This window comes from Panulirus ornatus, chromosome 50 (genome assembly GCF_036320965.1).
Source record: "Panulirus ornatus isolate Po-2019 chromosome 50, ASM3632096v1, whole genome shotgun sequence".
In the NCBI taxonomy this organism is placed as follows: Eukaryota; Metazoa; Arthropoda; class Malacostraca; order Decapoda; family Palinuridae; genus Panulirus; species Panulirus ornatus.
The window spans coordinates 12,798,070-12,820,233 of record NC_092273.1 but is presented as its reverse complement, the minus strand read 5'-3'; the positions used below and the strand labels follow the sequence as shown (position 1 = coordinate 12,820,233).

Below are 22,164 nucleotides of genomic sequence, written 5' to 3'. Positions count from 1 at the left end.
TCATCTATAAACATATTCAGGTAGGAGTCTATATCTTCAGGCAAATAATTTACACAGTTCAAAGAGGAGTAATGGTCCCAGACACAACCCTATGGTACTTTGCTGGTTAGCTCAACCCATCTTGAGATGGCACCTCTAACATGTGTCCCTGTTAATCTGAGATAATCTTATATCCATCAAAAGAGTTGCCCTTTAATTTCTACATGGTAGTCAAACTTCTAAATCAGCATCCCATGCAATACAATGTCAAATGCTTTTTGGCAGTCTAGATACAAATAATCCACCTAGCCTTCCCTTTTGTCTAAGACTGAGCTTACTTTCTTGCACAACTGAGATCTGTTACACATGACCTCCTCTTCTTAAACTGTGCTGTCTCACACTGAAGTAATTTTTCCTCTGCAGAAAATTATCAACTGGCTTTATACTGATCTTTTCCTGAACATTACACACCACATTAGTTAGTGAGATTGATAGTTATGTGTGTGTGTGTGTGTATGTTGAATGTGGTATGTAAAGAGGGCTATAACAGGGTGCGTGTTTATACACACAAATACAGAAGTTCAAGAAGTTGACTGCCAGTCGAGAAAGTATGAGATACGGCAAATAAAGGCCATAAACCAAGAAAAGGAGATTTAGTCCAGGAAATCAGTCAAGGAATTATTTTGAAATAATTTCTATACAGAAATGAATTTAAGCAAGGGAAAATTCTAAGATAAACAGTTGTGACTAAGTCCTTGGCAAGAAGGTTAGGGGATGAAGGCTGTGTGAGTCTTACAAATGATAATGAGAAAATCAGTTAAGAAATAAATAATTCCTCTAAGATAACAAGGCTGGAAACATTAGAGAAAATTATTGAAAAGACAGTATAAAAAATCAACACATTGTTGTAGGAATTATAGAAACTAAGCAAGTAAATAAATGCATGAGTGTCATCAGATGAGAAAGAAAAGAGGTTAATAGTGAGATTAAAAACAAGAGTACAAATGGGAACAAAAATGAAGGGGGGGGGGTTATGGGAAAGTGGTAACAGGCAGTCATGAGGTGAACAGGAGATGGGGAGAGTACTTTGAAAAATTATCGAATGTGTTTGATAACAGGTGGCAGATGTAGGTTGTTTGGGTTGTGGAGATATATGAAGTGAGAAACTTGTGGCATGTGGCTTGGTGAAGAGAAAAGGTGGTGAATGCCTCACATAAGATGAGGAATGTGGCAAGATTCCTTTAGAACAGAGGTGACTTTGTTGTTTATCGATTAGTTAGGATTTTCAATGTATGTTTGTAGTAGTATAATGCATGTATAGTGCCACTGTATAAAGGGAAGGAGGCCATATTACAGAGGTAAAAATGTGTTGAGTGAATATAAAAAGGTGTTTGGAAGAGTGGTAAGATGATGATGGAGTGCACACAGCATCAGACTGGGAAAGAACGATGTGGTTTCAGGAGTGGTAGTGTTTGTGCAGATCAGATGTTTACTTTGAAGATTGTGCAACATTATAGATCTGAAGAAAATGTATGATAAGGTTGATAGAGTTGCAATGTAGAAGGCTTTATGAATAAGTGGTGTGCAAAGAAAGCTATTGGAAGCAGAGAGAAGTTTTTATCAAGATAAGGCCTGTGTGTGAGTGGATAGAGAGAAGGGTGAATGGTTTAAGGTGGGTCTATGGGACAGGTGTGTGTTGTCACCATGGTTGTGTATTTTGTTTATCTATGGAGTTGTCAGGGAGTTAAAGGCAAGGGGCAGGTATGCAGTCTGTTATTTGTTATTGCGTTATTTGTTGTTTGCTGATGACATGCCACTAGTGGTAAATTCGAGTGAGAAACTAAAGAACTTGGTGTTGTGAGTTTGGTAGTGCATATTGAATGGAGAAAGTTCAGAGTAAACATGAATAAAAGTAAGGATATTATGTTTAGCAGTGCAGAAAGTGAAGCATTTCAAATATCTGAGATTGGATATGGCAGCAAATCTAACTGCAAAAATGGAGGTAAGTCATAGGGTAGTTGAGAGGGCATGAGTGAATATTCCATTTATAAGTGTGTTTCCATGCAATCACTTCCATGTTCACTGCCACAATCATGCTGCAACACAGGATGGAGCTTTGTACCCAATCATGTCTTTGGTATTTTGTAGCTTGTTAAGAATTCTCTGCAAATGTATAATTCCATATCTTATCCACAGATATCATTAGCAATCTAACAATACTTCTGGAAAGAACAATGGACATCACAGCCACCTATAAACCTTCAAAGAAAGCCTGAGCGTCATCATGGCCAGAAGCTTGATTCATTAAGCAACTATTATAGAAAACTTTACAGTAAAAGAAACATTTTAACATGAATTATTATTTATATTCTTTAAAGAAATTATGTTATTTTTTTCATCTATAGATGTGAACAATGTTTTAAATCATATGCATTTATATAAATAATGCGTATGAAATAAAAAATGTGTAACGTAAAAAATTTATAAATATATGTGAGGTTTGTGAAATCAAGTCTGATAAACATATGAAGTGTGTAATGTGTTTAGGTGTATGCAGAATGAAATCACCTGGAACACCCACAATCATCATAACTAAATAGTGATGCCATGCTGCCAGCCACAGCCATCCTTTGTCCACTCAGTATCTTTCTACACCAGTACAGAGGAAAGTATACTTAATTTTTGTGCACATTCTTCTATAACATATGACTAAAGCACATAAGGCAACTCCCTTAATGGAAATAATGCACAATGAGGGGTTTAATTACTTAAGCACATAAGGCAACTAGCTCAATGGAAATAATGCACAATGAGGGGTTTAATTCTTTCTTTGGGCTTTTTCAATCCCAGTTTGCCTGTTGTGTGAGAGGATGTTTGGAATCACCTATCTAAGGTTTGTTAAAACTCAATATGAAAAGTTATGGAACAAAATAAAAAAATTAAAAATAAAATCATACTCACAATAAATTCCTGTAATAGTGATAATGTTGGCAGTTTAAGCTTTGGCTTGGCATCAGGGAAGCAGTATAATATTTCAGACAATCCTTACCTGTAAGGTTGTAATCTTCATCACTCCTGTCACCAGAACACATTCATTGTGAACATTTTAAAACAAAATATCACGGCACATTAACAGACAAGAAAAAACTGCTATAAATTTTCACTAGCAATGTGTTGTTATTAAAAGCACACATAAAATGGTTGTGTGACTAGAAGCAGCAGAAAAATTTTCTTAAATACTTCAGGTTCCTTACTGCATGTAAGGGTTTCAAATGATCCGGTACTACAAGTACTAGTGTTATAATAGCTCATACTGACTGGATATTATTCACAAAATTGTTTCACTTGTCCGAAGAAAAAAATCTTTACACATATTTACAACGTATTTATTGCAGTTTATTGCTGTTGAATTTCCTAAAAGGAAGAGAAGACTGTCGTTGACTGGTTAGTTGGTATTTTCAATGTACATAGAGATCATGTTGAAATGTCTAAAGATGGAAAGGATGAATACATATAGTGCTGTTGCATAAAGACATGGAATATAAAGGTAAGTGTTCAAATTGCAGGGGTTACAAGTTTATTGAGTGTACCTCATAAGTTGTATGTTAGAGTGGTGCTTGAGAGGGTGGTGGCAAGCAGAGTATCAGATTGGAGGAGAACACTGTGGATTCATGAGTTGTAGGTGTATGGATCAGGTGTTTGCTTTATAAAATGTGTGAAAAATACTTAGAGTAACAGAAGGACTGTAAGAGGCATTTATGAATGTACAGAAAACATATATAGTTGATGAAGATGCTTTGAGGAAAGTATTATGAATATATGGTGTAGAAAAACAGCTATTAGAAGAAGCACCACTTTCATCAAGAGTGTGTGGTGTGTGTGCAAATTGGTAGAGAGGAGGGTGAATGGTGTATGTCACAATGGCTTTATAATTTGTTTGAGAATGGATGAGTGACTGAAGTAAATACAAGCATCTTGGAAAGATGGGCAAGTATGCAGTCTGCTGGGGAAAGAGGTGCATTGTAGGTGAGTAAGTTGTTATTTGCTGATCATATTGTACTGGTGGCAGATTCGAATGAGAAACTTCAGAAGTTGGTGTCTGTGTTTGGGAGTGTGTGAAAGGAAAAAATTGAGAGTAAATGTGAATAAAAGTGAGGTTATTAGGTTTAGAAAAGCAAAGAGACAGGTTTGAATGAAATATTGAGCTATGTGTGGAAAGATAGGTCACCATCTGTGAGGATGAAAATGGCTATGTTTGAAGGTACAGTAGTCCTGATGGTGTTTATGGATGCAAGGCATGGGCTGTAGATGAGAATGTATGGAGGAAAATGTGTTGGAAATGTAATGTTTGAGGGCAATATAAGGTGTGAGGAGGAATGATTGAATTAGAAATGACAGGGTAAGAAAGAGGAGTATTGAAAGAAAAGTATGGCTGAGAGAACTGAGAAGGGTGTGCTGAAATGGTTTGGCCATAATGTAGAAAATGAGTGGGAGAGGTTGACAATATCCTTTCTTTAGCTGTCACGTGTAATGCAAAGAAACCACAACCATCTATCCACAATCAGGCCCTACAGACATTTCTGGAGTCTCCCTTGGCTGCTTCATATGCCCAGGTTCAGTCCACTGACAGCACGTCATCCCCAGTATACCACATCACTCCAGTTCACTCTAGCTAGTAACCACCTTTCACATTTTTGCATGTTCAAAACCCAAGCAAGCAAAATCGTTTTTTCCTCCATCCTTCCATCAACAATTTGGTCTCCCCCTCCTCCTTGTACCCTATACTTCTAATAAGTATATTGTCTTTGTCAACCTTTCCTCACTCATTCTCTACATATGTCCAAACCAGTTCATCACACTCTCTTTAACTCTCTCAACATTACTCTCTTTATCAACACCTCCTCTTATTATTCAAACATTTCATTTCCAACATGTGCACCCTCCTCCTTACATTCTCATCTAGAGCCCATGCCTCACATCCATACAACATAGTTGGGACTACTGTACCTTCAAACATACCATTTATACTTGCCTAGATAGCAACCTCTCTTTCCACACATTACTCAATGCTCCCAAAAACCTTCGCCTCTTCACCCAACCTAATGACTCACTTCCACTTCCATGATTCCATTCGCTGTCATGTCCACTTCTAGGTATCTAAAACATCCCCCCTTCTGTTGTTTTTCTCTATTCACACTCATACCCCCTACTAATCTTTCTGGAGTGTCAAACCTAATAACCTTGCATTTATTCACATTTACTCTCAACTTCCTCACTTCACACACTCTTCCAAACTCAATCACCAACTTCCGCAGTTTTTTATACAAATCTGCCACCAGTGGCATGTCATCAGACAGCAAGTGCCTGACTTCCCAGGCCCCCCTCACCCCTTACAGACTGCATAACTGCCCCTCTCCCCAAGACCCTTGCATTTACCTCCCTCACCACCCCATTCATAAACAAATTAAACAGCCATGGTTACACCAAACACCTCCATCACAGACCCAGCTTCACCTGGAACCACTCATCCTCCTCTCTACCTACTCACACATGTGCCTTACTCTCTTAATAAAAACTTCTCTGCTTCAAACAGCTTTCCTCCCACACCATGTATTCATAACACCTTGCACAAAGCATCTCTATCAACCCCATTAAATGCTTTCTCCACACCCATAAATGCCACATACTAATCCATCTGTTTCTGTAAGTATTTCTCACAAACATTATTCTACACAAAGACCTGATCCACATATCTTCTACCACACATGATACCACATTGTTCCACTTCAATCTAATGCTCTGTACATCCCATCACCCTGTCAATCACCACTCACTTGTACAACTTACCAAACATACTACTCAAAACAATTATACCTCTGTCATTCAAACACTCACTTTTGTTTCCCTTTGCCTTTATACAATGGTACTACTGATCCTCAGGCACCTCAGCATGATCCATATCATACAATGAAATCCTGACTAACTTACCAACAATGTAATTACCTACTTTTTAAGAAATTCAACTGCAATGCCATCCACTCCCCCTGCTTGTCCCATTTCATCTTACATAAGGCTTGTATGCATACAACCTCACAATTACATAAAAATATCTTGACACCACAGGAGCAACATCAAACCCACATCACTACATTACACAACTGAAACAATGGCTCACCCAGAACAGGTTGTCTACATCTCCAAAGAAGTCTTCAGTTATTCTTTTAACACCAGACAAGATGTGATTCCAGGTCATGCCCTCCAGTCACCTTGAATGGACAGTCTCCTAGGCATCACATCAGATAAACACATGAAATTAACTTACCACACCAATAACATTGCAAAAGCAACACACTCACACTAAATGCATTCCAAACACTATCTGCCACCAAATTCAGACAAAAGAATTTCTCAACATTCTATATGAACAATTAATCCTCTCCACTTTAAATTATGTTTCACCAGCTTCGTATTCTACCCTCTTGCAAGGGAATATAAAGAAGATGCAAATCATACGAGTAGGTAGTAATTGGTAGGCAGCCAACAATCAGGGAGGTATATTACCAGTACTACCCACCTGGGTATGGAAGGTTTAGTGATGGCTGCATAGTGAGCCAGCACCTCAGTGGTTGTCAAGCTGCCCTCTTCTGACCCAGATTGCTGTCTTTTCTTTCTGTCTCACCCACATGTGGACTACTATCATTCAGTCTATAAACAAAATCTCTCCGTGACAATACTTAACTCACACAGATAATTCTTTGTAACTAGATTTTCCTGTGGTGAGCACCATGCGCTGGCCCTGTCTTGGCAAAATGGTAGGAGCAGTAGGTAGAAGTAGAAGGTAGGAATATTTAGGGAGGAGTATAAGGTAGAAACAATAGGTAGAAGTAGTAATTAGGAGCATTAGTCAGCAGGAACGTTAGGTAGGAGCCCCTGCAAACACAGTTGGAGTAGCCCTCTGCCAGTGGCCAGTTAAGAGTGAGGCACTAAAGGCTGAGAAGCGGCACTGGAGTTCACTAGGTATGGAGACTATAGCCATGGCCATCCCCTTAAGGGAATTTCAGTTGGAACAGGCATCAGAGATATAGATAGACAGACAAACCACAATAACAGTGCACTCAAAATAATCACTAGCTGCCTAGCAACCACAAACATTCATCTTCAAAATGAAACAAGAAGCTTACCAATATACTCCAACCTCAACATGCCTTGCACTCAGTTACATGAAACAGCATTAGACACCTACCACCCAAATTACTCTATAACGCCATCAACTCCCAAGTATAATAAAAAAGTTTGCCTTAACCTTACACTTCAGTCGCCTTTACTCACAAAGTCTGCATATCCCAAAAAATATAACCCAGACAAAACACATACATGCTGAAATAACCCAAAAAGTACTAAACAACTGACACCCTAACTCAGTCTTAATTTCCAACCCTAGATTTAAAGATTTAAAACTTTACCTTTGGTTCAGTTAATGGTCTTTAAAATTTTCTTGTAAATCTAAAATCAATTAGGTGTTCCACCACAAGGTCAAAGTATTGTGGGGCTACCATATTAAGCTGCAACCCCATCCAATACCACTTTTAGTCAATGTGACTATGTGCTTGCTAGAAAAGTCCAACATACATATGCATGTGAGAGCGCAGAGGCAGAGAGGAAGGAACAGATCCACTAGCTTCAGGAGCATCACTCATGATGCAGTTTTTTGTGAGAATGCTTTCGAGAATAACACACTGTGTGCTTCAACTGCTGTGGATCCTTCAGATAGGAATCACCATCATGTGGTCAGCATTGTAACAAGTGCTTCATTCCACATTATTTAGTGAAGAAATCGAAACTCATTGCATTAGCAGCTTATATCAAAATTACTGCAGCACAGATTAAGACACCAGGTTGCACAAAAAATAGTAAAGGCTTGCAATGAACAGTGGAATGGTCCTAAACTTGCTACTTTACATTAGGACATGAAATTTATGTCACCACTGTCCAACCAAAATATTACAAAAAATCTTCCTATTGCAATAGAAAATATGCACAAAATGAAGCTCCTTGGTGTTCCAAAGTATCAATGCAATGCAAAATCAAAATTTTTATGACATCAGTGCTAATCTGACATTTGAGCTCTTTAAGTGTTAGAACTGTGTGAATTCTATTATCTACACAGCAACTGATACTACAGCATCCAACAAAGGGCATATCACCATAGCCTGTGTAACAATCAATCAACATCCAAACCAAGTATTTCTGTGGACAGCTTATCATCATCATGTCAGTGAGGCTATACTGTCTTATGTGTTTGATGCCCTATAATTTGAACGTTCAGTCACCAGACATTACCCTCTCCTCCTGGTTTTGAGAAAACTTTGAATTAACTTCATATAAATGGGATAAGCCACTTTCATGGATAATACAACTGTATTTAGTGAAGCAGAAATAAATCTGTTAGAGGACTGCCGAGCCAATGTTTTACAACTCATCCATTTGGAACTCATTTCAAAGAGATGATTATCGAGAGTTTATTGAAGTATGTATTGTGTTTCTTGATGGTGAAGTAGCTGACCAAGAAATCACCTTTAAACCACCAGGTACACTGCATCAGACCAGATGGATGTAAAAGTTACTGAATTTCATTAAAATCTATATGCCTGAAAAACAACAGCAGCTACCATCTGGCACAATCACCACAAGGAAACAAGAGTCAAAAGTAAGGGGCTTTTTCATCTTTCTCACCCTAATCTACATTTCTCGATGGATGACCAGCATGTCTTCTGTGGATACACCATGACATGATTTAAAGTCTGCTGCAGAAAGAGGCTGTAAATCCACTGAACTCTAAGAATGCAAGATGTGCATTTCAGTGGAATCAGGTATATGACTACTGGGATGGTGCCTCTTGCACTTTTCAGCAACAGGGTGCCAGTAAAAGAATGTCATGTGCTTGCAAACAGTCTTGTAGCAATCAAACCAGGCAATGATCTGTCCAAACCATATGAATGCTTTGGTATGTGATTGGGGAAGCCTAAATTTCTATCTAAAGTCACTGTCTCAACAACACTGGCTGACTTGGTTGGCCGCAACTTTTGGTTAACATTTCATGCACTTCAGCTTGACACTAAATTCTCTGCAGATGTTGAAGACTGGCAACTGTCTACTACACACCAACCATCTGCAATCAACCTGAAAGAACTGTTATCAATGACTGCTGTGTGTGGAGTCAAACTTAGTTCAGAAATAACTTTCATATGCTAAGAATGAAGAACACTACCAGAATAAGCTCCAAGTTGCTGTGAAGGACCATAAGAAGCTCCTAAACCTGTACAAGCAATAACTAATTTGTAATCAATGTAACTAATGCTTAGAAGGTAAATGTGTCACAGTGAGAAATTTAATTTTACTGTAGACTTACAGCGAGAGATTCAATTTGCACATAGAAATGTAGTGCTCCCAAAATGAATGGCGAGTTATTGTTGACATATATAAACAAAAAATGTGTCCCAAGAGTTCTGTCAGCAAATGTATGGGTGAAAATGATGGAGTTTAAGCTATAAATGATACAGCAAACTGTAAATGGTAAAATAACAAAGGATTGCAAAAAGGGTATATCAAATAAAACATTGCAATTGTAAGTTGTCCCCCTTTTCCTTATTTCTTTTACTATCACAATGTTTGTGGGACACACACAAGATGTCCAAACTACACTCACACTGTTTGTGGGACACAAGAAATGTCCAAACTACCACAAACTACACAAAATTCCTTCATGCTGTAAATGAAATATATCTAACACTGGGACAGACGAAACTTATTCAAGTTTTGAGATCATTGGGAAAATGATGCACTGTAATATATATATTTTCTTTGTTATACTTGATCACCGTTTCCCACATTAGCAAGATGGCGCCAGGAAACAGACGAAGAACGACCCATCCACTCATATATATACATTAACATCCATACACATACATATACATATCAACATATACAAATATACATACATATACATACACAGTCATATACATATATACACATGCACATGTTCATATTCACTTGCCCTCAATCCACAGGACACAGCACTGCTGTCCCCTACTTCAGTGAGGTAGCACCAGGAAAACAGATAAAAAAGGCCATATTCTTTTACACTCAGTCTCTAGGTGCCATGTGTAATGCACTGAAGCCATAGCTCCCTATCCACATCAAGGCCCCACAGACTATTTCGTGCTTTAACCCAGACGTTTCACATGCTATGGTTCAGTCCACTAACAGCATGTCTTTTTTTTTTTTTTTTTTTTTTTTTTTTTTTTTTTTTTTTGTCGCTGTCTCCCGCGTTTGCGAGGTAGCGCAAGGAAACAGACGAAAGAAATGGCCCAACCCACCCCCATACACATGCCTTGATTCAATCCACTGACAGCACGTCAACCCCGGTATACCACATCGCTCCAATTCACTCTATTCTTTGCCCTCCTTTCACCCTCCTGCATGTTCAGGCCCCAATCACACAAAATCTTTTTCGCTCCATCTTTCCACCTCCAATTTGGTCTCCCTCTTCTCCTCGTTCCCTCCACCTCCGACACATATATCCTCTTGGTCAATCTTTCCTCACTCATTCTCTCCATGTGACCAAACCATTTCAAAACACCCTCTTCTGCTCTCTCAACCACGCTCTTTTTATTTCCACACATCTCTCTTACCCTTACGTTACTTACTCGATCAAACCACCTCACACCACACATTGTCCTCAAACATCTCATTTCCAGCACATCCATCCTCCTGCGCACAACTCTATCCATAGTCCACGCCTCGCAACCATACAACATTGTTGGAACCACTATTCCTTCAAACATACCCATTTTTGCTTTCCGAGATAATGTTCTCGACTTCCACACATTCTTCAAGGCTCCCAGAATTTTCGCCCCCTCCCCCACCCTATGATCCACTTCCGCTTCCATGGTTCCATTTGCTGCCAGATCCACTCCCAGATATCTAAAACACTTCACTTCCTCCAGTTTTTCTCCATTCAAACTCACCTCCCATGTCATATATATATATATATATATATATATATATATATATATATATATATATATATATATATATATATATATATATATATATATTTAATTTTCCAAAAGAAGGAACAGAGGGGGGCCAGGTCAGGATATTCCACAAAGGCCCAGTCCTCTGTTCTTACCGCTACCTCGGTAATGCGGGAAATGGCGGATAGTTTAAAAGAAAGAAAAAGAAATATATATATATATATATATATATATATATATATATATATATATATATATATATATATATATATATGCATATGTTGATATGTATATGTGAATGTATGGGCGTTATGTATATATACATTTATTTTTTCTATTACATTCGATCATCGTTTCCTGCATCAGCAAGGAAGCTCCAGGAAACAGACGAATGGCTCATCCACTCATATACACGTATATATACATAAATGCCCATACACATACATATATATATATATATATATATATATATATTCTTTTTTTTTTTTTTTTTTTTTCATACTTTGTCGCTGTCTCCCGCGTTTGCGAGGTAGCGCAAGGAAACAGACGAAAGAAATGGCCCAACCCACCCCCATACACATGTATATTCATACGTCCACACACGCAAATATACATACCTACACAGCTTTCCATGGTTTACCCCAGACGCTTCACATGCCTTGATTCAATCCACTGACAGCACGTCAACCCCGGTATACCACATCGCTCCAATTCACTCTATTCCTTGCCCTCCTTTCACCCTCCTGCAAGTTCAGGCCCCAATCACACAAAATCTTTTTCACTCCATCTTTCCACCTCCAATTTGGTCTCCCACTTCTTGTTCCCTCCACCTCCGACACATATATCCTCTTGGTCAATCTTTCCTCACTCATTCTCTCCATGTGCCCAAACCATTTCAAAACACCCTCATCTGCTCTCTCAACAACGCTCTTTTTATTTCCACACATCTCTCTTACCCTTACGTTACTTACTCGATCAAACCACCTCACACCACACATTGTCCTCAAACATCTCATTTCCAGCACATCCATCCTCCTGGGCACAACTCTATCCATAGCCCACACCTCGCAACCATACAACATTGTTGGAACCACTATTCCTTCAAACATACCCATTTTTGCTTTCCGAGATAATGTTCTCGACTTCCACACATTCTTCAAGGCTCCCAGAATTTTCGCCCCCTCCCCCACCCTATGATCCACTTCCGCTTCCAAGGTTCCATCCGCTGCCAGATCCACTCCCAGATATCTAAAACACTTTACTTCCTCCAGTTTTTCTCCACTCAAACTTACCTCCCAATTGACTTGACCCTCAACCCTACTGTACCTAATAACCTTGCTCTTATTCACATTTACTCTTAACTTTCTTCTTTCACACACTTTACCAAACTCAGTCACCAGCTTCTGCAGTTTCTCACATGAATCAGCCACCAGCGCTATATCATCAGCGAACAACAACTGACTCACTTCCCAAGCTCTCTCATCCCCAACAGACTTCATACTTGCCCCTCTTTCCAAAACTCTTGCATTCACCTCCCTAACAACCCCATCCATAAACCAATTAAATAACCATGGAGACATCACACACCCCTGCCGCAAACCTACATTCACTGAGAACCAATCACTTTCCTCTCTTCCTACACTTACACATACCTTACATCCTCGATAAAAACTTTTCACTGCTTCTACCAACTTGCCTCCCACACCATATATTCTTAATACCTTCCACAGAGCATCTCTATCAACTCTATCATATGCCTTCTCCAGATCCATAAATGCTACATACAAATCCATTTGCTTTTCTAAGAATTTCTCACATACATTCTTCAAAGCAAACACCTGATCCACACATCCTCTACCACTTCTGAAACCACACTGCTCTTCCCCAATCTGATGCTCTGTACATGCCTTCACCCTCTCAATCAATACCCTCCCATATAATTTACCAGGAATACTCAACAAACCTATACCTCTGTAATTTCAGCACTCACTCTTATCCCCTTTGCCTTTGTACAATGGCACTATGCACGCATTCTGCCAATCCTCAGGCACCTCACCATGAATCATACATACATTAAATAACCTTACCAACCAGTCAATAATACAGTCACCCCCTTTTTTAATAAATTCCACTGCAATACCAGGCGCACGAAAGAGAGACTTTTGGATGTTAATGTGCTGAGAGGTGCAACTGGAGGGATGTCTGATCATTATCTTGTGGAGGCTAAGGTGAAGATTTGTATGGGTTTTCAGAAAAGAAGAGTGAATGTTGGGGTGAAGAGGGTGGTGAGAGTAAGTGAGCTTGGGAAGGAGACTTGTGTGAGGAAGTACCAGGAGAGAGAGTACAGAATGGAAAAAGGTGAGAACAATGGAAGTAAGGGGAGTGGGGGAGGAATGGGATGTATTTAGGGAATCAGTGATGGATTGCGCAAAAGATGCTTGTGGCATGAGAAGAGTGGGAGGTGGGTTGATTAGAAAGGGTAGTGAGTGGTGGGATGAAGAGGTAAGATTATTAGTGAAAGAGAAGAGAGAGGCATTTGGACGATTTTTGCAGGGAAAAAATGCAATTGAGTCCGAGAAGTATAAAAGAAAGAGACAGGAGGTCAAGAGAAAGGTGCAAGAGGTGAAAAAGAGGGCAAATGAGAGTTGGGGTGAGAGAGTATCATTAAATTTTAGGGAGAATAAAAAGATGTTCTGGAAGGAGGTAAATAAAGTGCATAAGACAAGGGAGCAAATGGGAACTTCAGTGAAGGGCGCAAATGGGGAGATGATAACAAGTAGTGGTGATGTGAGAAGGAGATGGAGTGAGTATTTTGAAGGTTTGTTGAATGTGTTTGATGATAGAGTGGCAGATATAGGGTGTTTTGGTCGAGGTGGTGTGCAAAGTGAGAGGGTTAGGGAAAATGATTTGGTAAACAGAGAAGAGGTAGTAAAAGCTTTGCGGAAGATGAAAGCCGGCAAGGCAGCAGGTTTGGATGGTATTGCAGTGGATATATATATATATATATATATATATATATATATATATATATATATATATATATATATATATATATATATATATATTTTTTTTTTTTTGCCGCTGTCTCCTGCGTTTGCGAGGTAGCGCAAGGAAACAGACGAAAGAAATGGCCCAACCCACCCCCATACACATGTATATACATACGTCCACACACGCAAATATACATACCTACACAGCTTTCCATGGTTTACCCCAGACGCTTCACATGCCCTGATTCAATCCACTGACAGCACGTCTACCCCGGTATACCACATCGATCCAATTCACTCTATTCCTTGCCCTCCTTTCACCCTCCTGCATGTTCAGGCCCCGATCACACAAAATCTTTTTCACTCCATCTTTCCACCTCAAATTTGGTCATCCACTTCTCGTTCCCTCCGCCTCCGACACATATATCCTCTTGGTCAATCTTTCCTCACTCATTCGCTCTATGTGCCCAAACCATTTCAAAACACCCTCTTCTGCTCTCTCAACCACGCTCTTTTTATTTCCACACATCTCTCTTACCCTTACGTTACTTACTCGATCAAACCACCTCACACCACACATTGTCCTCAAACATCTCATTTCCAGCACATCCATCCTCCTGCGCACAACTCTATCCATAGCCCACGCCTCGCAACCATACAACATTGTTGGAACCACTATTCCTTCAAACATACCCATTTTTGCTTTCCAAGATAATGTTCTCGACTTCCACACATTCTTCAAGGCTCCCAGGATTTTCACCCCCTCCCCCACCCTATGATCCACTTCCGCTTCCATGGCTCCATCCGCTGCCAGATCCACTCCCAGATATCTAAAACACTTTACTTCCTCCAGTTTTTCTCCATTCAAACTTACCTCCCAATTGACTTGACTCTCAACCCTACTGTACCTAATAACCTTGCTCTTATTCTATATATATATATATATATATATATATATATATATATATATATATATATATATATATATATATATATTTCTTTTTTTTTTTTCATACTATTCGCTATTTCCCGCGATAGCGAGGTAGCGTTAAGAACAGAAGACTGGGCCTTTGAGGGAATATCCTCACCTGGACCTCTTCTCTGTTCCTTCTTTTGGAAAATTGAAAAAAAAAAAAAAAAAAAAAAAACGAGAGGGGAGGATTTCCAGCCCCCCGCTCCCTTCCCTTTTAATCGCCTTCTACGACACGCAGGGAATACGTGGGAAGTATTCTTTCTCCCCTATCCCCAGGGAATATATATATATATATATATATATATATATATATATATATATATATATATATATATATATTTTTTTTTTTTTTTTTTTTTTTTTTTTTTTTTTTTTTTCAAAAGAAGGAACAGAGAATTGGGCCAGGTGATTGTATTCCCTCAAAGGCCCAGTCCTCTGTTCTTAACGCTACCTCGCTAATGCGGGAAATGGCGAATAGTTTGAAAGAAAGAAAGAAGATATATATATATATATATATATATATATCTCGGAAAGCAAAAATGGGTATGTTTGAAGGAATAGTGGTTCCAACAATGTTGTATGGTTGGAAGGCGTGGGCTATGGATAGAGTTGTGCGCAGGAGGATGGATGTGCTGGAAATGAGATGTTTGAGGACAATGTGTGGTGTGAGGTGGTTTGATCAAGTAAGTAACGTAAGGGTAAGAGAGATGTGTGGAAATAAAAAGAGCGTGGTTGAGAGAGCAGAAGAGGGTGTTTTGAAATGGTTTGGGCACATGGAGAGAATGAGTGAGGAAAGATTGACCAAGAGGATATATGTGTCGGAGGTGGAGGGAACGAGGAGAAGAGGGAGACCAAATTGGAGGTGGAAAGATGGAGTGAAAAAGATTTTGTGTGATCGGGGCCTGAACATGCAGGAGGGTGAAAGGAGGGCAAGGAATAGAGTGAATTGGATCGATGTGGCATACTGGGGTTGACGTCCTGTCAGTGGATTGAATCAAGGCATGTGAAGCGTCTGGGGTAAACCATGGAAAGCTGTGTAGGTATGTATATTTGCGTGTGTGGACGTATGTATATACATGTGTATGGGAATGGGTTGGGCCATTTCTTTCGTCTGTTTCCTTGCGCTACCTCGCAAACGCAGGAGACAGCGACAAAGCAAAAAAAATATATATATATTTTTTTTTCTTTTAATTTTCCAAAAGAAGGAACAGAGAAGGGGGCCACGTGAGGATATTCCCTCAAAGGCCCAGTCCTCTGTTCTTAACGCTACCTCGCTAACGTGGGAAATGGCGAATAGTTTGAAAGAAAGAAAAGAATATATATCTATATATATATATATATATATATATATATATATATATATATATATATATATATATATATATTTTTTTTTTTTTTTTATACTTTGTCGCTGTCTCCCGCGTTTGCGAGGTAGCGCAAGGAAACAGACGAAAGAAGTGGCCCAACCCCCCCCCCCATACACATGTACATACACACGTCCACACACGCAAATATACATAGCTACACACACACACACATATATATATATATATATATATATATATATATATATATATATATATATATATTTTTTTTTTTTATACTATTCGCCATTTCCCGTGATAGCGAGGTAGCGTTAAGAACAGAGGACTGGGCCTTAGAGGGAATATCCTCATCTGGCCCTCTTCTCTATTCCTTCTTTTGGAAAAAAAAAAAAAAAAACACAAAAGAAATGGCCCAACCTACCCCCATACACATGTATATACATACATTCACACACGCAAATATACATAGCTACACAGCTTTCCATGGTTTACCCCAGACGCTTCACATGCCCTGATTCAATCCACTGACAGCACATCAAACCCAGTATACCACATCGATCCAATTCACTCTATTCCTTGCCCTCCTTTCACCCTCCTGCATGTTCAGGCCCCGATCACACAAAATCTTTTTCACTCCATCTTTCCACCTCCAATTTGGTCTCCCACTTCTCCTCGTTCCCTCCACCTCCGACACATATATCCTCTTGGTCAATCTTTCCTCACTCATTCTTTCCATGTGCCCAAACCATTTCAAAACACCCTCTTCTGCTCTCTCAACCACGCTCTTTTTATTTCCACACATCTCTCTTACCCTTACGTTACTTACTCGATCTAACCACCTCACACCACACATTGTCCTCAAACATCTCATTTCCAGCACATCCATCCTCCTGCGCACAACTCTATCCATAGCCCACGCCTCGCAACCATACAACATTGTTGGAACCACTATTCCTTCAAACATACCCATTTTTGCTTTCCGAGATAATGTTCTCGACTTCCACACATTCTTCAAGGCTCCCAGAATTTTCGCCCCCTCCCCCACCCTATGATCCACTTCCGCTTCCATGGTTCCATCCGCGGCCAGATCCACTCCCAGATATCTAAAACACTTTACTTCCTCCAGTTTTTCTCCATTCAAACTTACCTCCCAATTGACTTGACCCTCAACCCTACTGTACCTAATTACCTTGCTCTTATTCACATTTACTCTTAACTTTCTTCTTTCACACACTTTACCAAACTAGTCACCAGCTTCTGCAGTTTCTCACATGAATCAGCCACCAGCGCTATATTATCAGCGAACAACAACTGACTCACTTCCCAAGCTCTCTCATCCCCAACAGACTTCATACTTGCCCCTCTTTCCAAAACTCTTGCATTCACCTCCCTAACAACCCCATCCATAAACAAATTAAACAACCATGGAGACATCACACACCCCTGCCGCAAACCTACATTCACTGAGAACCAATCACTTTCCTCTCTTCCTACACGTACACATGCCTTACATCCTCGATAAAAACTTTTCACTGCCTCTAACAACTTGCCTCCCACACCATATATTCTTAATACCTTCCACAGAGCATCTCTATCAACTCTATCATATGCCTTCTCCAGATCCATAAATGCTACATACAAATCCATTTGCTTTTCTAAGTATTTCTCACATACATTCTTCAAAGAAAATATATATATTTATATATATATATATATATATATATATATATATATATATATATATATATATATATATATATATATTGTGGGAGTATGTGATACAATGTAAGAAAGTAAATTCTCGATTAATATGGGTAAAACTGAAAGTTGATGGAGAGAGATGGGTGATTATTGGTGCATATGCACCTGGGCATGAGAAGAAAGATCATGAGAGGCAAGTGTTTTGGGAGCAGCTGAATGAGTGTGTTAGTGGTTTTGATGGACGAGACCGGGTTACAGTGATGGGTGATTTGAATGCAAAGGTGAGTAATGTGGCAGTTGAGGGAATAATTGGTATACATGGGGTGTTCAGTGTTGTAAATGGAAATGGTGAAGAGCTTGTAGATTTATGTGCTGAAAAAGGACTGGTGATTGGGAATACCTGGTTTAAAAAGCGAGATATACATAAGTATACATATGTAAGTAGGAGAGATGGCCAGAGAGCGTTATTGGATTACGTGTTAATTGACAGGCGTGCGAAAGAGAGACTTTTGGATGTTAATGTGCTGAGAGGTGCAGCTGGAGGGATGTCTGATCATTATCTTGTGGAGGCTAAGGTGAAGATTTGTATGGGTTTTCAGAAAAGAAGAGTGAATGTTGGGGTGAAGAGGGTGGTGAGAGTAAGTGAGCTTGGGAAGGAGACTTGTGTGAGGAAGTACCAGGAGAGACTGAGTACAGAATGGAAAAAGGTGAGAACAATGGAAGTAAGGGGAGTGGGGGAGGAATGGGATGTATTTAGGGAATCAGTGATGGATTGCGCAAAAGATGCTTGTGGCATGAGAAGAGTGGGAGGTGGGTTGATTAGAAAGGGTAGTGAGTGGTGGGATGAAGAGGTAAGGTTATTGGTGAAAGAGAAGAGAGAGGCATTTGGACAATTTTTGCAGGGAAAAAATGCAATTGAGTGGGAGAAGTATAAAAGAAAGAGACAGGAGGTCAAGAGAAAGGTGCAAGAGGTGAAAAAGAGTGCAAATGAGAGTTGGGGTGAGAGAGTATCATTAACTTTTAGGGTAAATAAAAAGATGTTCTGGAAGGAGGTAAATAAAGTGCGTAAGACAAGGGAGCAAATGGGAACTTCAGTGAAGGGCGCAAATGGGGAGGTGATAACAAGTAGTGGTGATGTGAGAAGGAGATGGAGTGAGTATTTTGAAGGTTTGTTGAATGTGTTTGATGATAGAGTGGCAGATATAGGGTGTTTTGGTCGAGGTGGTGTGCAAAGTGAGAGGGTTAGGGAAAATGATTTGGTAAACAGAGAAGAGGTAGTAAAAGCTTTGCGGAAGATGAAAGCCGGCAAGGCAGCAGGTTTGGATGGTATTGCAGTGGAATTTATTAAAAAAGGGGGTGACTGTATTATTGACTGGTTGGTAAGGTCATTTAATGTATGTATGACCCATGGTGAGGTGCCTGAGGATTGGCAGAATGTGTGCATATTGCCATTGTACAAAGGCAAAGGGGATAAGAGTGAGTGCTGAAATTACAGAGGTATAAGTTTGTTGAGTATTCCTGGTAAATTATATGGGAGGGTATTGATTGAGAGGGTGAAGGCATGTACAGAGCATCAGATTGGGGAAGAGCAGTGTGGTTTCAGAAGTGGTAGAGGATGTGTGGATCAGGTGTTTGCTTTGAAGAATGTATGTGAGAAATACTTAGAAAAGCAAATGGATTTGTATGTAGCATTTATGGATCTGGAGAAGGCATATGATAGAGTTGATAGAGATGCTCTGTGGAAGGTATTAAGAATATATGGTGTGGGAGGCAAGTTGTTAGAAGCAGTGAAAAGTTTTTATCAAGGATGTAAGGCATGTGTACGTGTAGGAAGAGAGGAAAGTGATTGGTTCTCAGTGAATGTAGGTTTGCGGCAGGGGTGTGTGATGTCTCCATGGTTGTTTAATTTGTTTATGGATGGGGTTGTTAGGGAGGTGAATGCAAGAGTTTTGGAAATAATATATATATATATATATATATATCCATGGGGATAGGGGAGAAAGAATACTTCCCACGTATTCCCTGCGTGTCGTAGAAGGCGACTAAAAGGGGAGGGAGCGAGGGGGCTGGAAATCCTCCCCTCATTTTTTTTTTGATTTTCCAAAAGAAGGAACAGAGAAGGGGGCCAGGTGAGGATGTTCCCACAGAGGCCCAGTCCTCTGTTCTTAACGCTACCTTGCTAATGTGGGAAATGGTGAATAGTTTGAAAGAAAGAAAAATATATATATATATTCCTATGAAACAGGATAAGTTCCCAAGTGCACTTTCGTGTAATAATCACATCATCAGGGGAGACACAAGAGAGAAATATAAGTCAGTTAATATACATCAAAGAAATGAAGCTAGGACTTATATAGTGATCTTCATACAGACAGAGGAGCTCTATGTGAGCATGCTAAGATCCACGAGTCGCATTCATAAAAGGAGGATATCATTCCCCCTCGGGAGGGGGGTTCAACTGGACATAGTTGATTCCAGTTTGGGTAAGCAGACTTACTCTTGCTCACAAACCTCTCCAACATGAAGAAAAGTTTTCTCTATCTTCAATACCCTTTTGTTTTAGCTGATGATGTTTATAAATATACTTTCAACTTCAAAATACTTGAGGCTCTCTACCTTGCATCAAGGGAAAATAATTCATGAAGTTTGATAAAATAATTAGTTATGAAGAATTCAATAATTCTGCACTATAAAGAGTAACCTTTGATATTTGATTGTAAAATTGGAAAACTATGCTTCAATTGAAGCAATGTTTGGTGAAAAAAAAGAGCTTCCTGAATAATAAAAGATCAAGATGGGGATTAAGTTCATCAAGCATTTTCAGACAGATAGGATCTTAAAAGTGTAGAAGTTAAAGGAAGAGGAAAAGATGAAAAGAGAAAAAGAATTCTGTGCATTTGCTGCAAAGCAAAAGAATGGGGCTGTTCTCCAAACTTAAACTACAGTAAGAAGCAACCAGTCACATTCTATGGGTCCAAGTCTTAAAAGCTAGGATGTATGAAGGCAGCTTCTGAGGGCAATGGCCAAAATAATAAACAGGTTGAAAAAAATACAAAAAGTTTCTGTTAATGACAGTGGCCTTAATCTTTTGAGCTTACAATAAGTAAACTTCTTAGTTCCTTAATTAAGTCTGAAACCGTGACAGATATAATATGTGAAGCAGAACTAAGGACATTATACAGAAACAGTTTCTGTCATTGTGATTTCCAGCCTTTCTGCCATAAAAAAAGGCAGGCCGATTTTACTGGTCAAGATATGCAAAAATAAAACCATTACAGGACTTTAATAAAAGTCTTGTTTGGTTCCAGTTACCTTTGACTTCAACCTCAACCCATAAATTTTTATTTCTTTTTCATGCACAAAAGTAATGTGGGAGTGGCATCATGCTGAAAATATTCTTTTTCATAAAAAGAGCAGAATATGTAGCCAGACAGATAACACTGTCACTAAAATTTCTCTGAAAACCTACTAGTGCTGAGGGTAACAAGGAAAATTTAAATAAAGGAAAAAAATACAAAGACACAAGAAAACTAAATCTTTCTGAAATGAAACTAAGCATCTCCAGAGTACCTTAGGGTGATATGACAACAATTATGCCCCTCCTAATCAACAGGGCTCTTGTATCATGTTGCCACACAAGAAGAGCAATACATGGAGAGAAAATTTTACCTACCTCATTAATTCTTTCCGATTCATCCAAGGACAACCACTCTGTCACTTTTAACACAAAATACTAAATTGTTTAGTCTGATAGATCAGCTACTAAATTCCTTTGACATGCTGATTACTAGTGTTGGGTGGTAAGCATACTCACAATTGTATGATGTGGTGGTGTAGCAGGTGTAGCAAGATGTGGGGGAGAACTATAGTATGGTGAGCTTGGAGATACTGGGGGAGATGGGTATGGCCAGTAGAACATTGTTGGATAAGCCACTCCTGGATATGTTGGTAGACGAGGAGTCACAGCACCGACAGCATTCAGAACTGGAGGTGCAGGCCCCAGGGGGAATGCACCAAACGGGGGTGCAATCACAGTACCTCCTGTAGGGGTGAAGGGGGTCAAGAATGGTCTTAAAAAATAGTGGCCCTCATGGCCATGGTGAGAATTAACTGCATGACTGACAGTGTCAATTTCAGCTATAATATGCATGCCATCTCCA

The 22,164-nt window shown here is 39.4% G+C and overlaps 1 protein-coding gene and 1 long non-coding RNA gene across 4 annotated transcripts in view; one reads left to right on the top strand and one right to left on the bottom strand.

Annotated features, from left to right (window-relative positions):
- LOC139764601 (uncharacterized) overlaps positions 1-4,188 on the top strand; it is a 75,806-nt gene extending 71,618 nt beyond the window's left edge. Inside the window, exon 4 of the long non-coding RNA XR_011716421.1 lies at positions 2,176-4,188. This is a non-coding gene — a long non-coding RNA (uncharacterized lncRNA). The remainder of the gene's footprint in view (positions 1-2,175) is intronic.
- The window catches only part of fus (epithelial splicing regulatory protein fusilli), a 308,026-nt gene that overhangs the window by 15,145 nt on the left and 270,717 nt on the right, over positions 1-22,164 (bottom strand). For 2 of the 3 annotated variants that reach the window (XM_071691440.1, XM_071691441.1), the window contains exon 12: positions 21,819-22,045. In XM_071691440.1, coding sequence (XP_071547541.1) covers positions 21,819-22,045 — 227 coding nt within the window. Of the gene's footprint in view, positions 1-2,940; positions 3,029-21,818; positions 22,046-22,164 lie in introns of all 3 variants that reach the window. The other variant, XR_011716420.1, reaches the window with a different exon arrangement.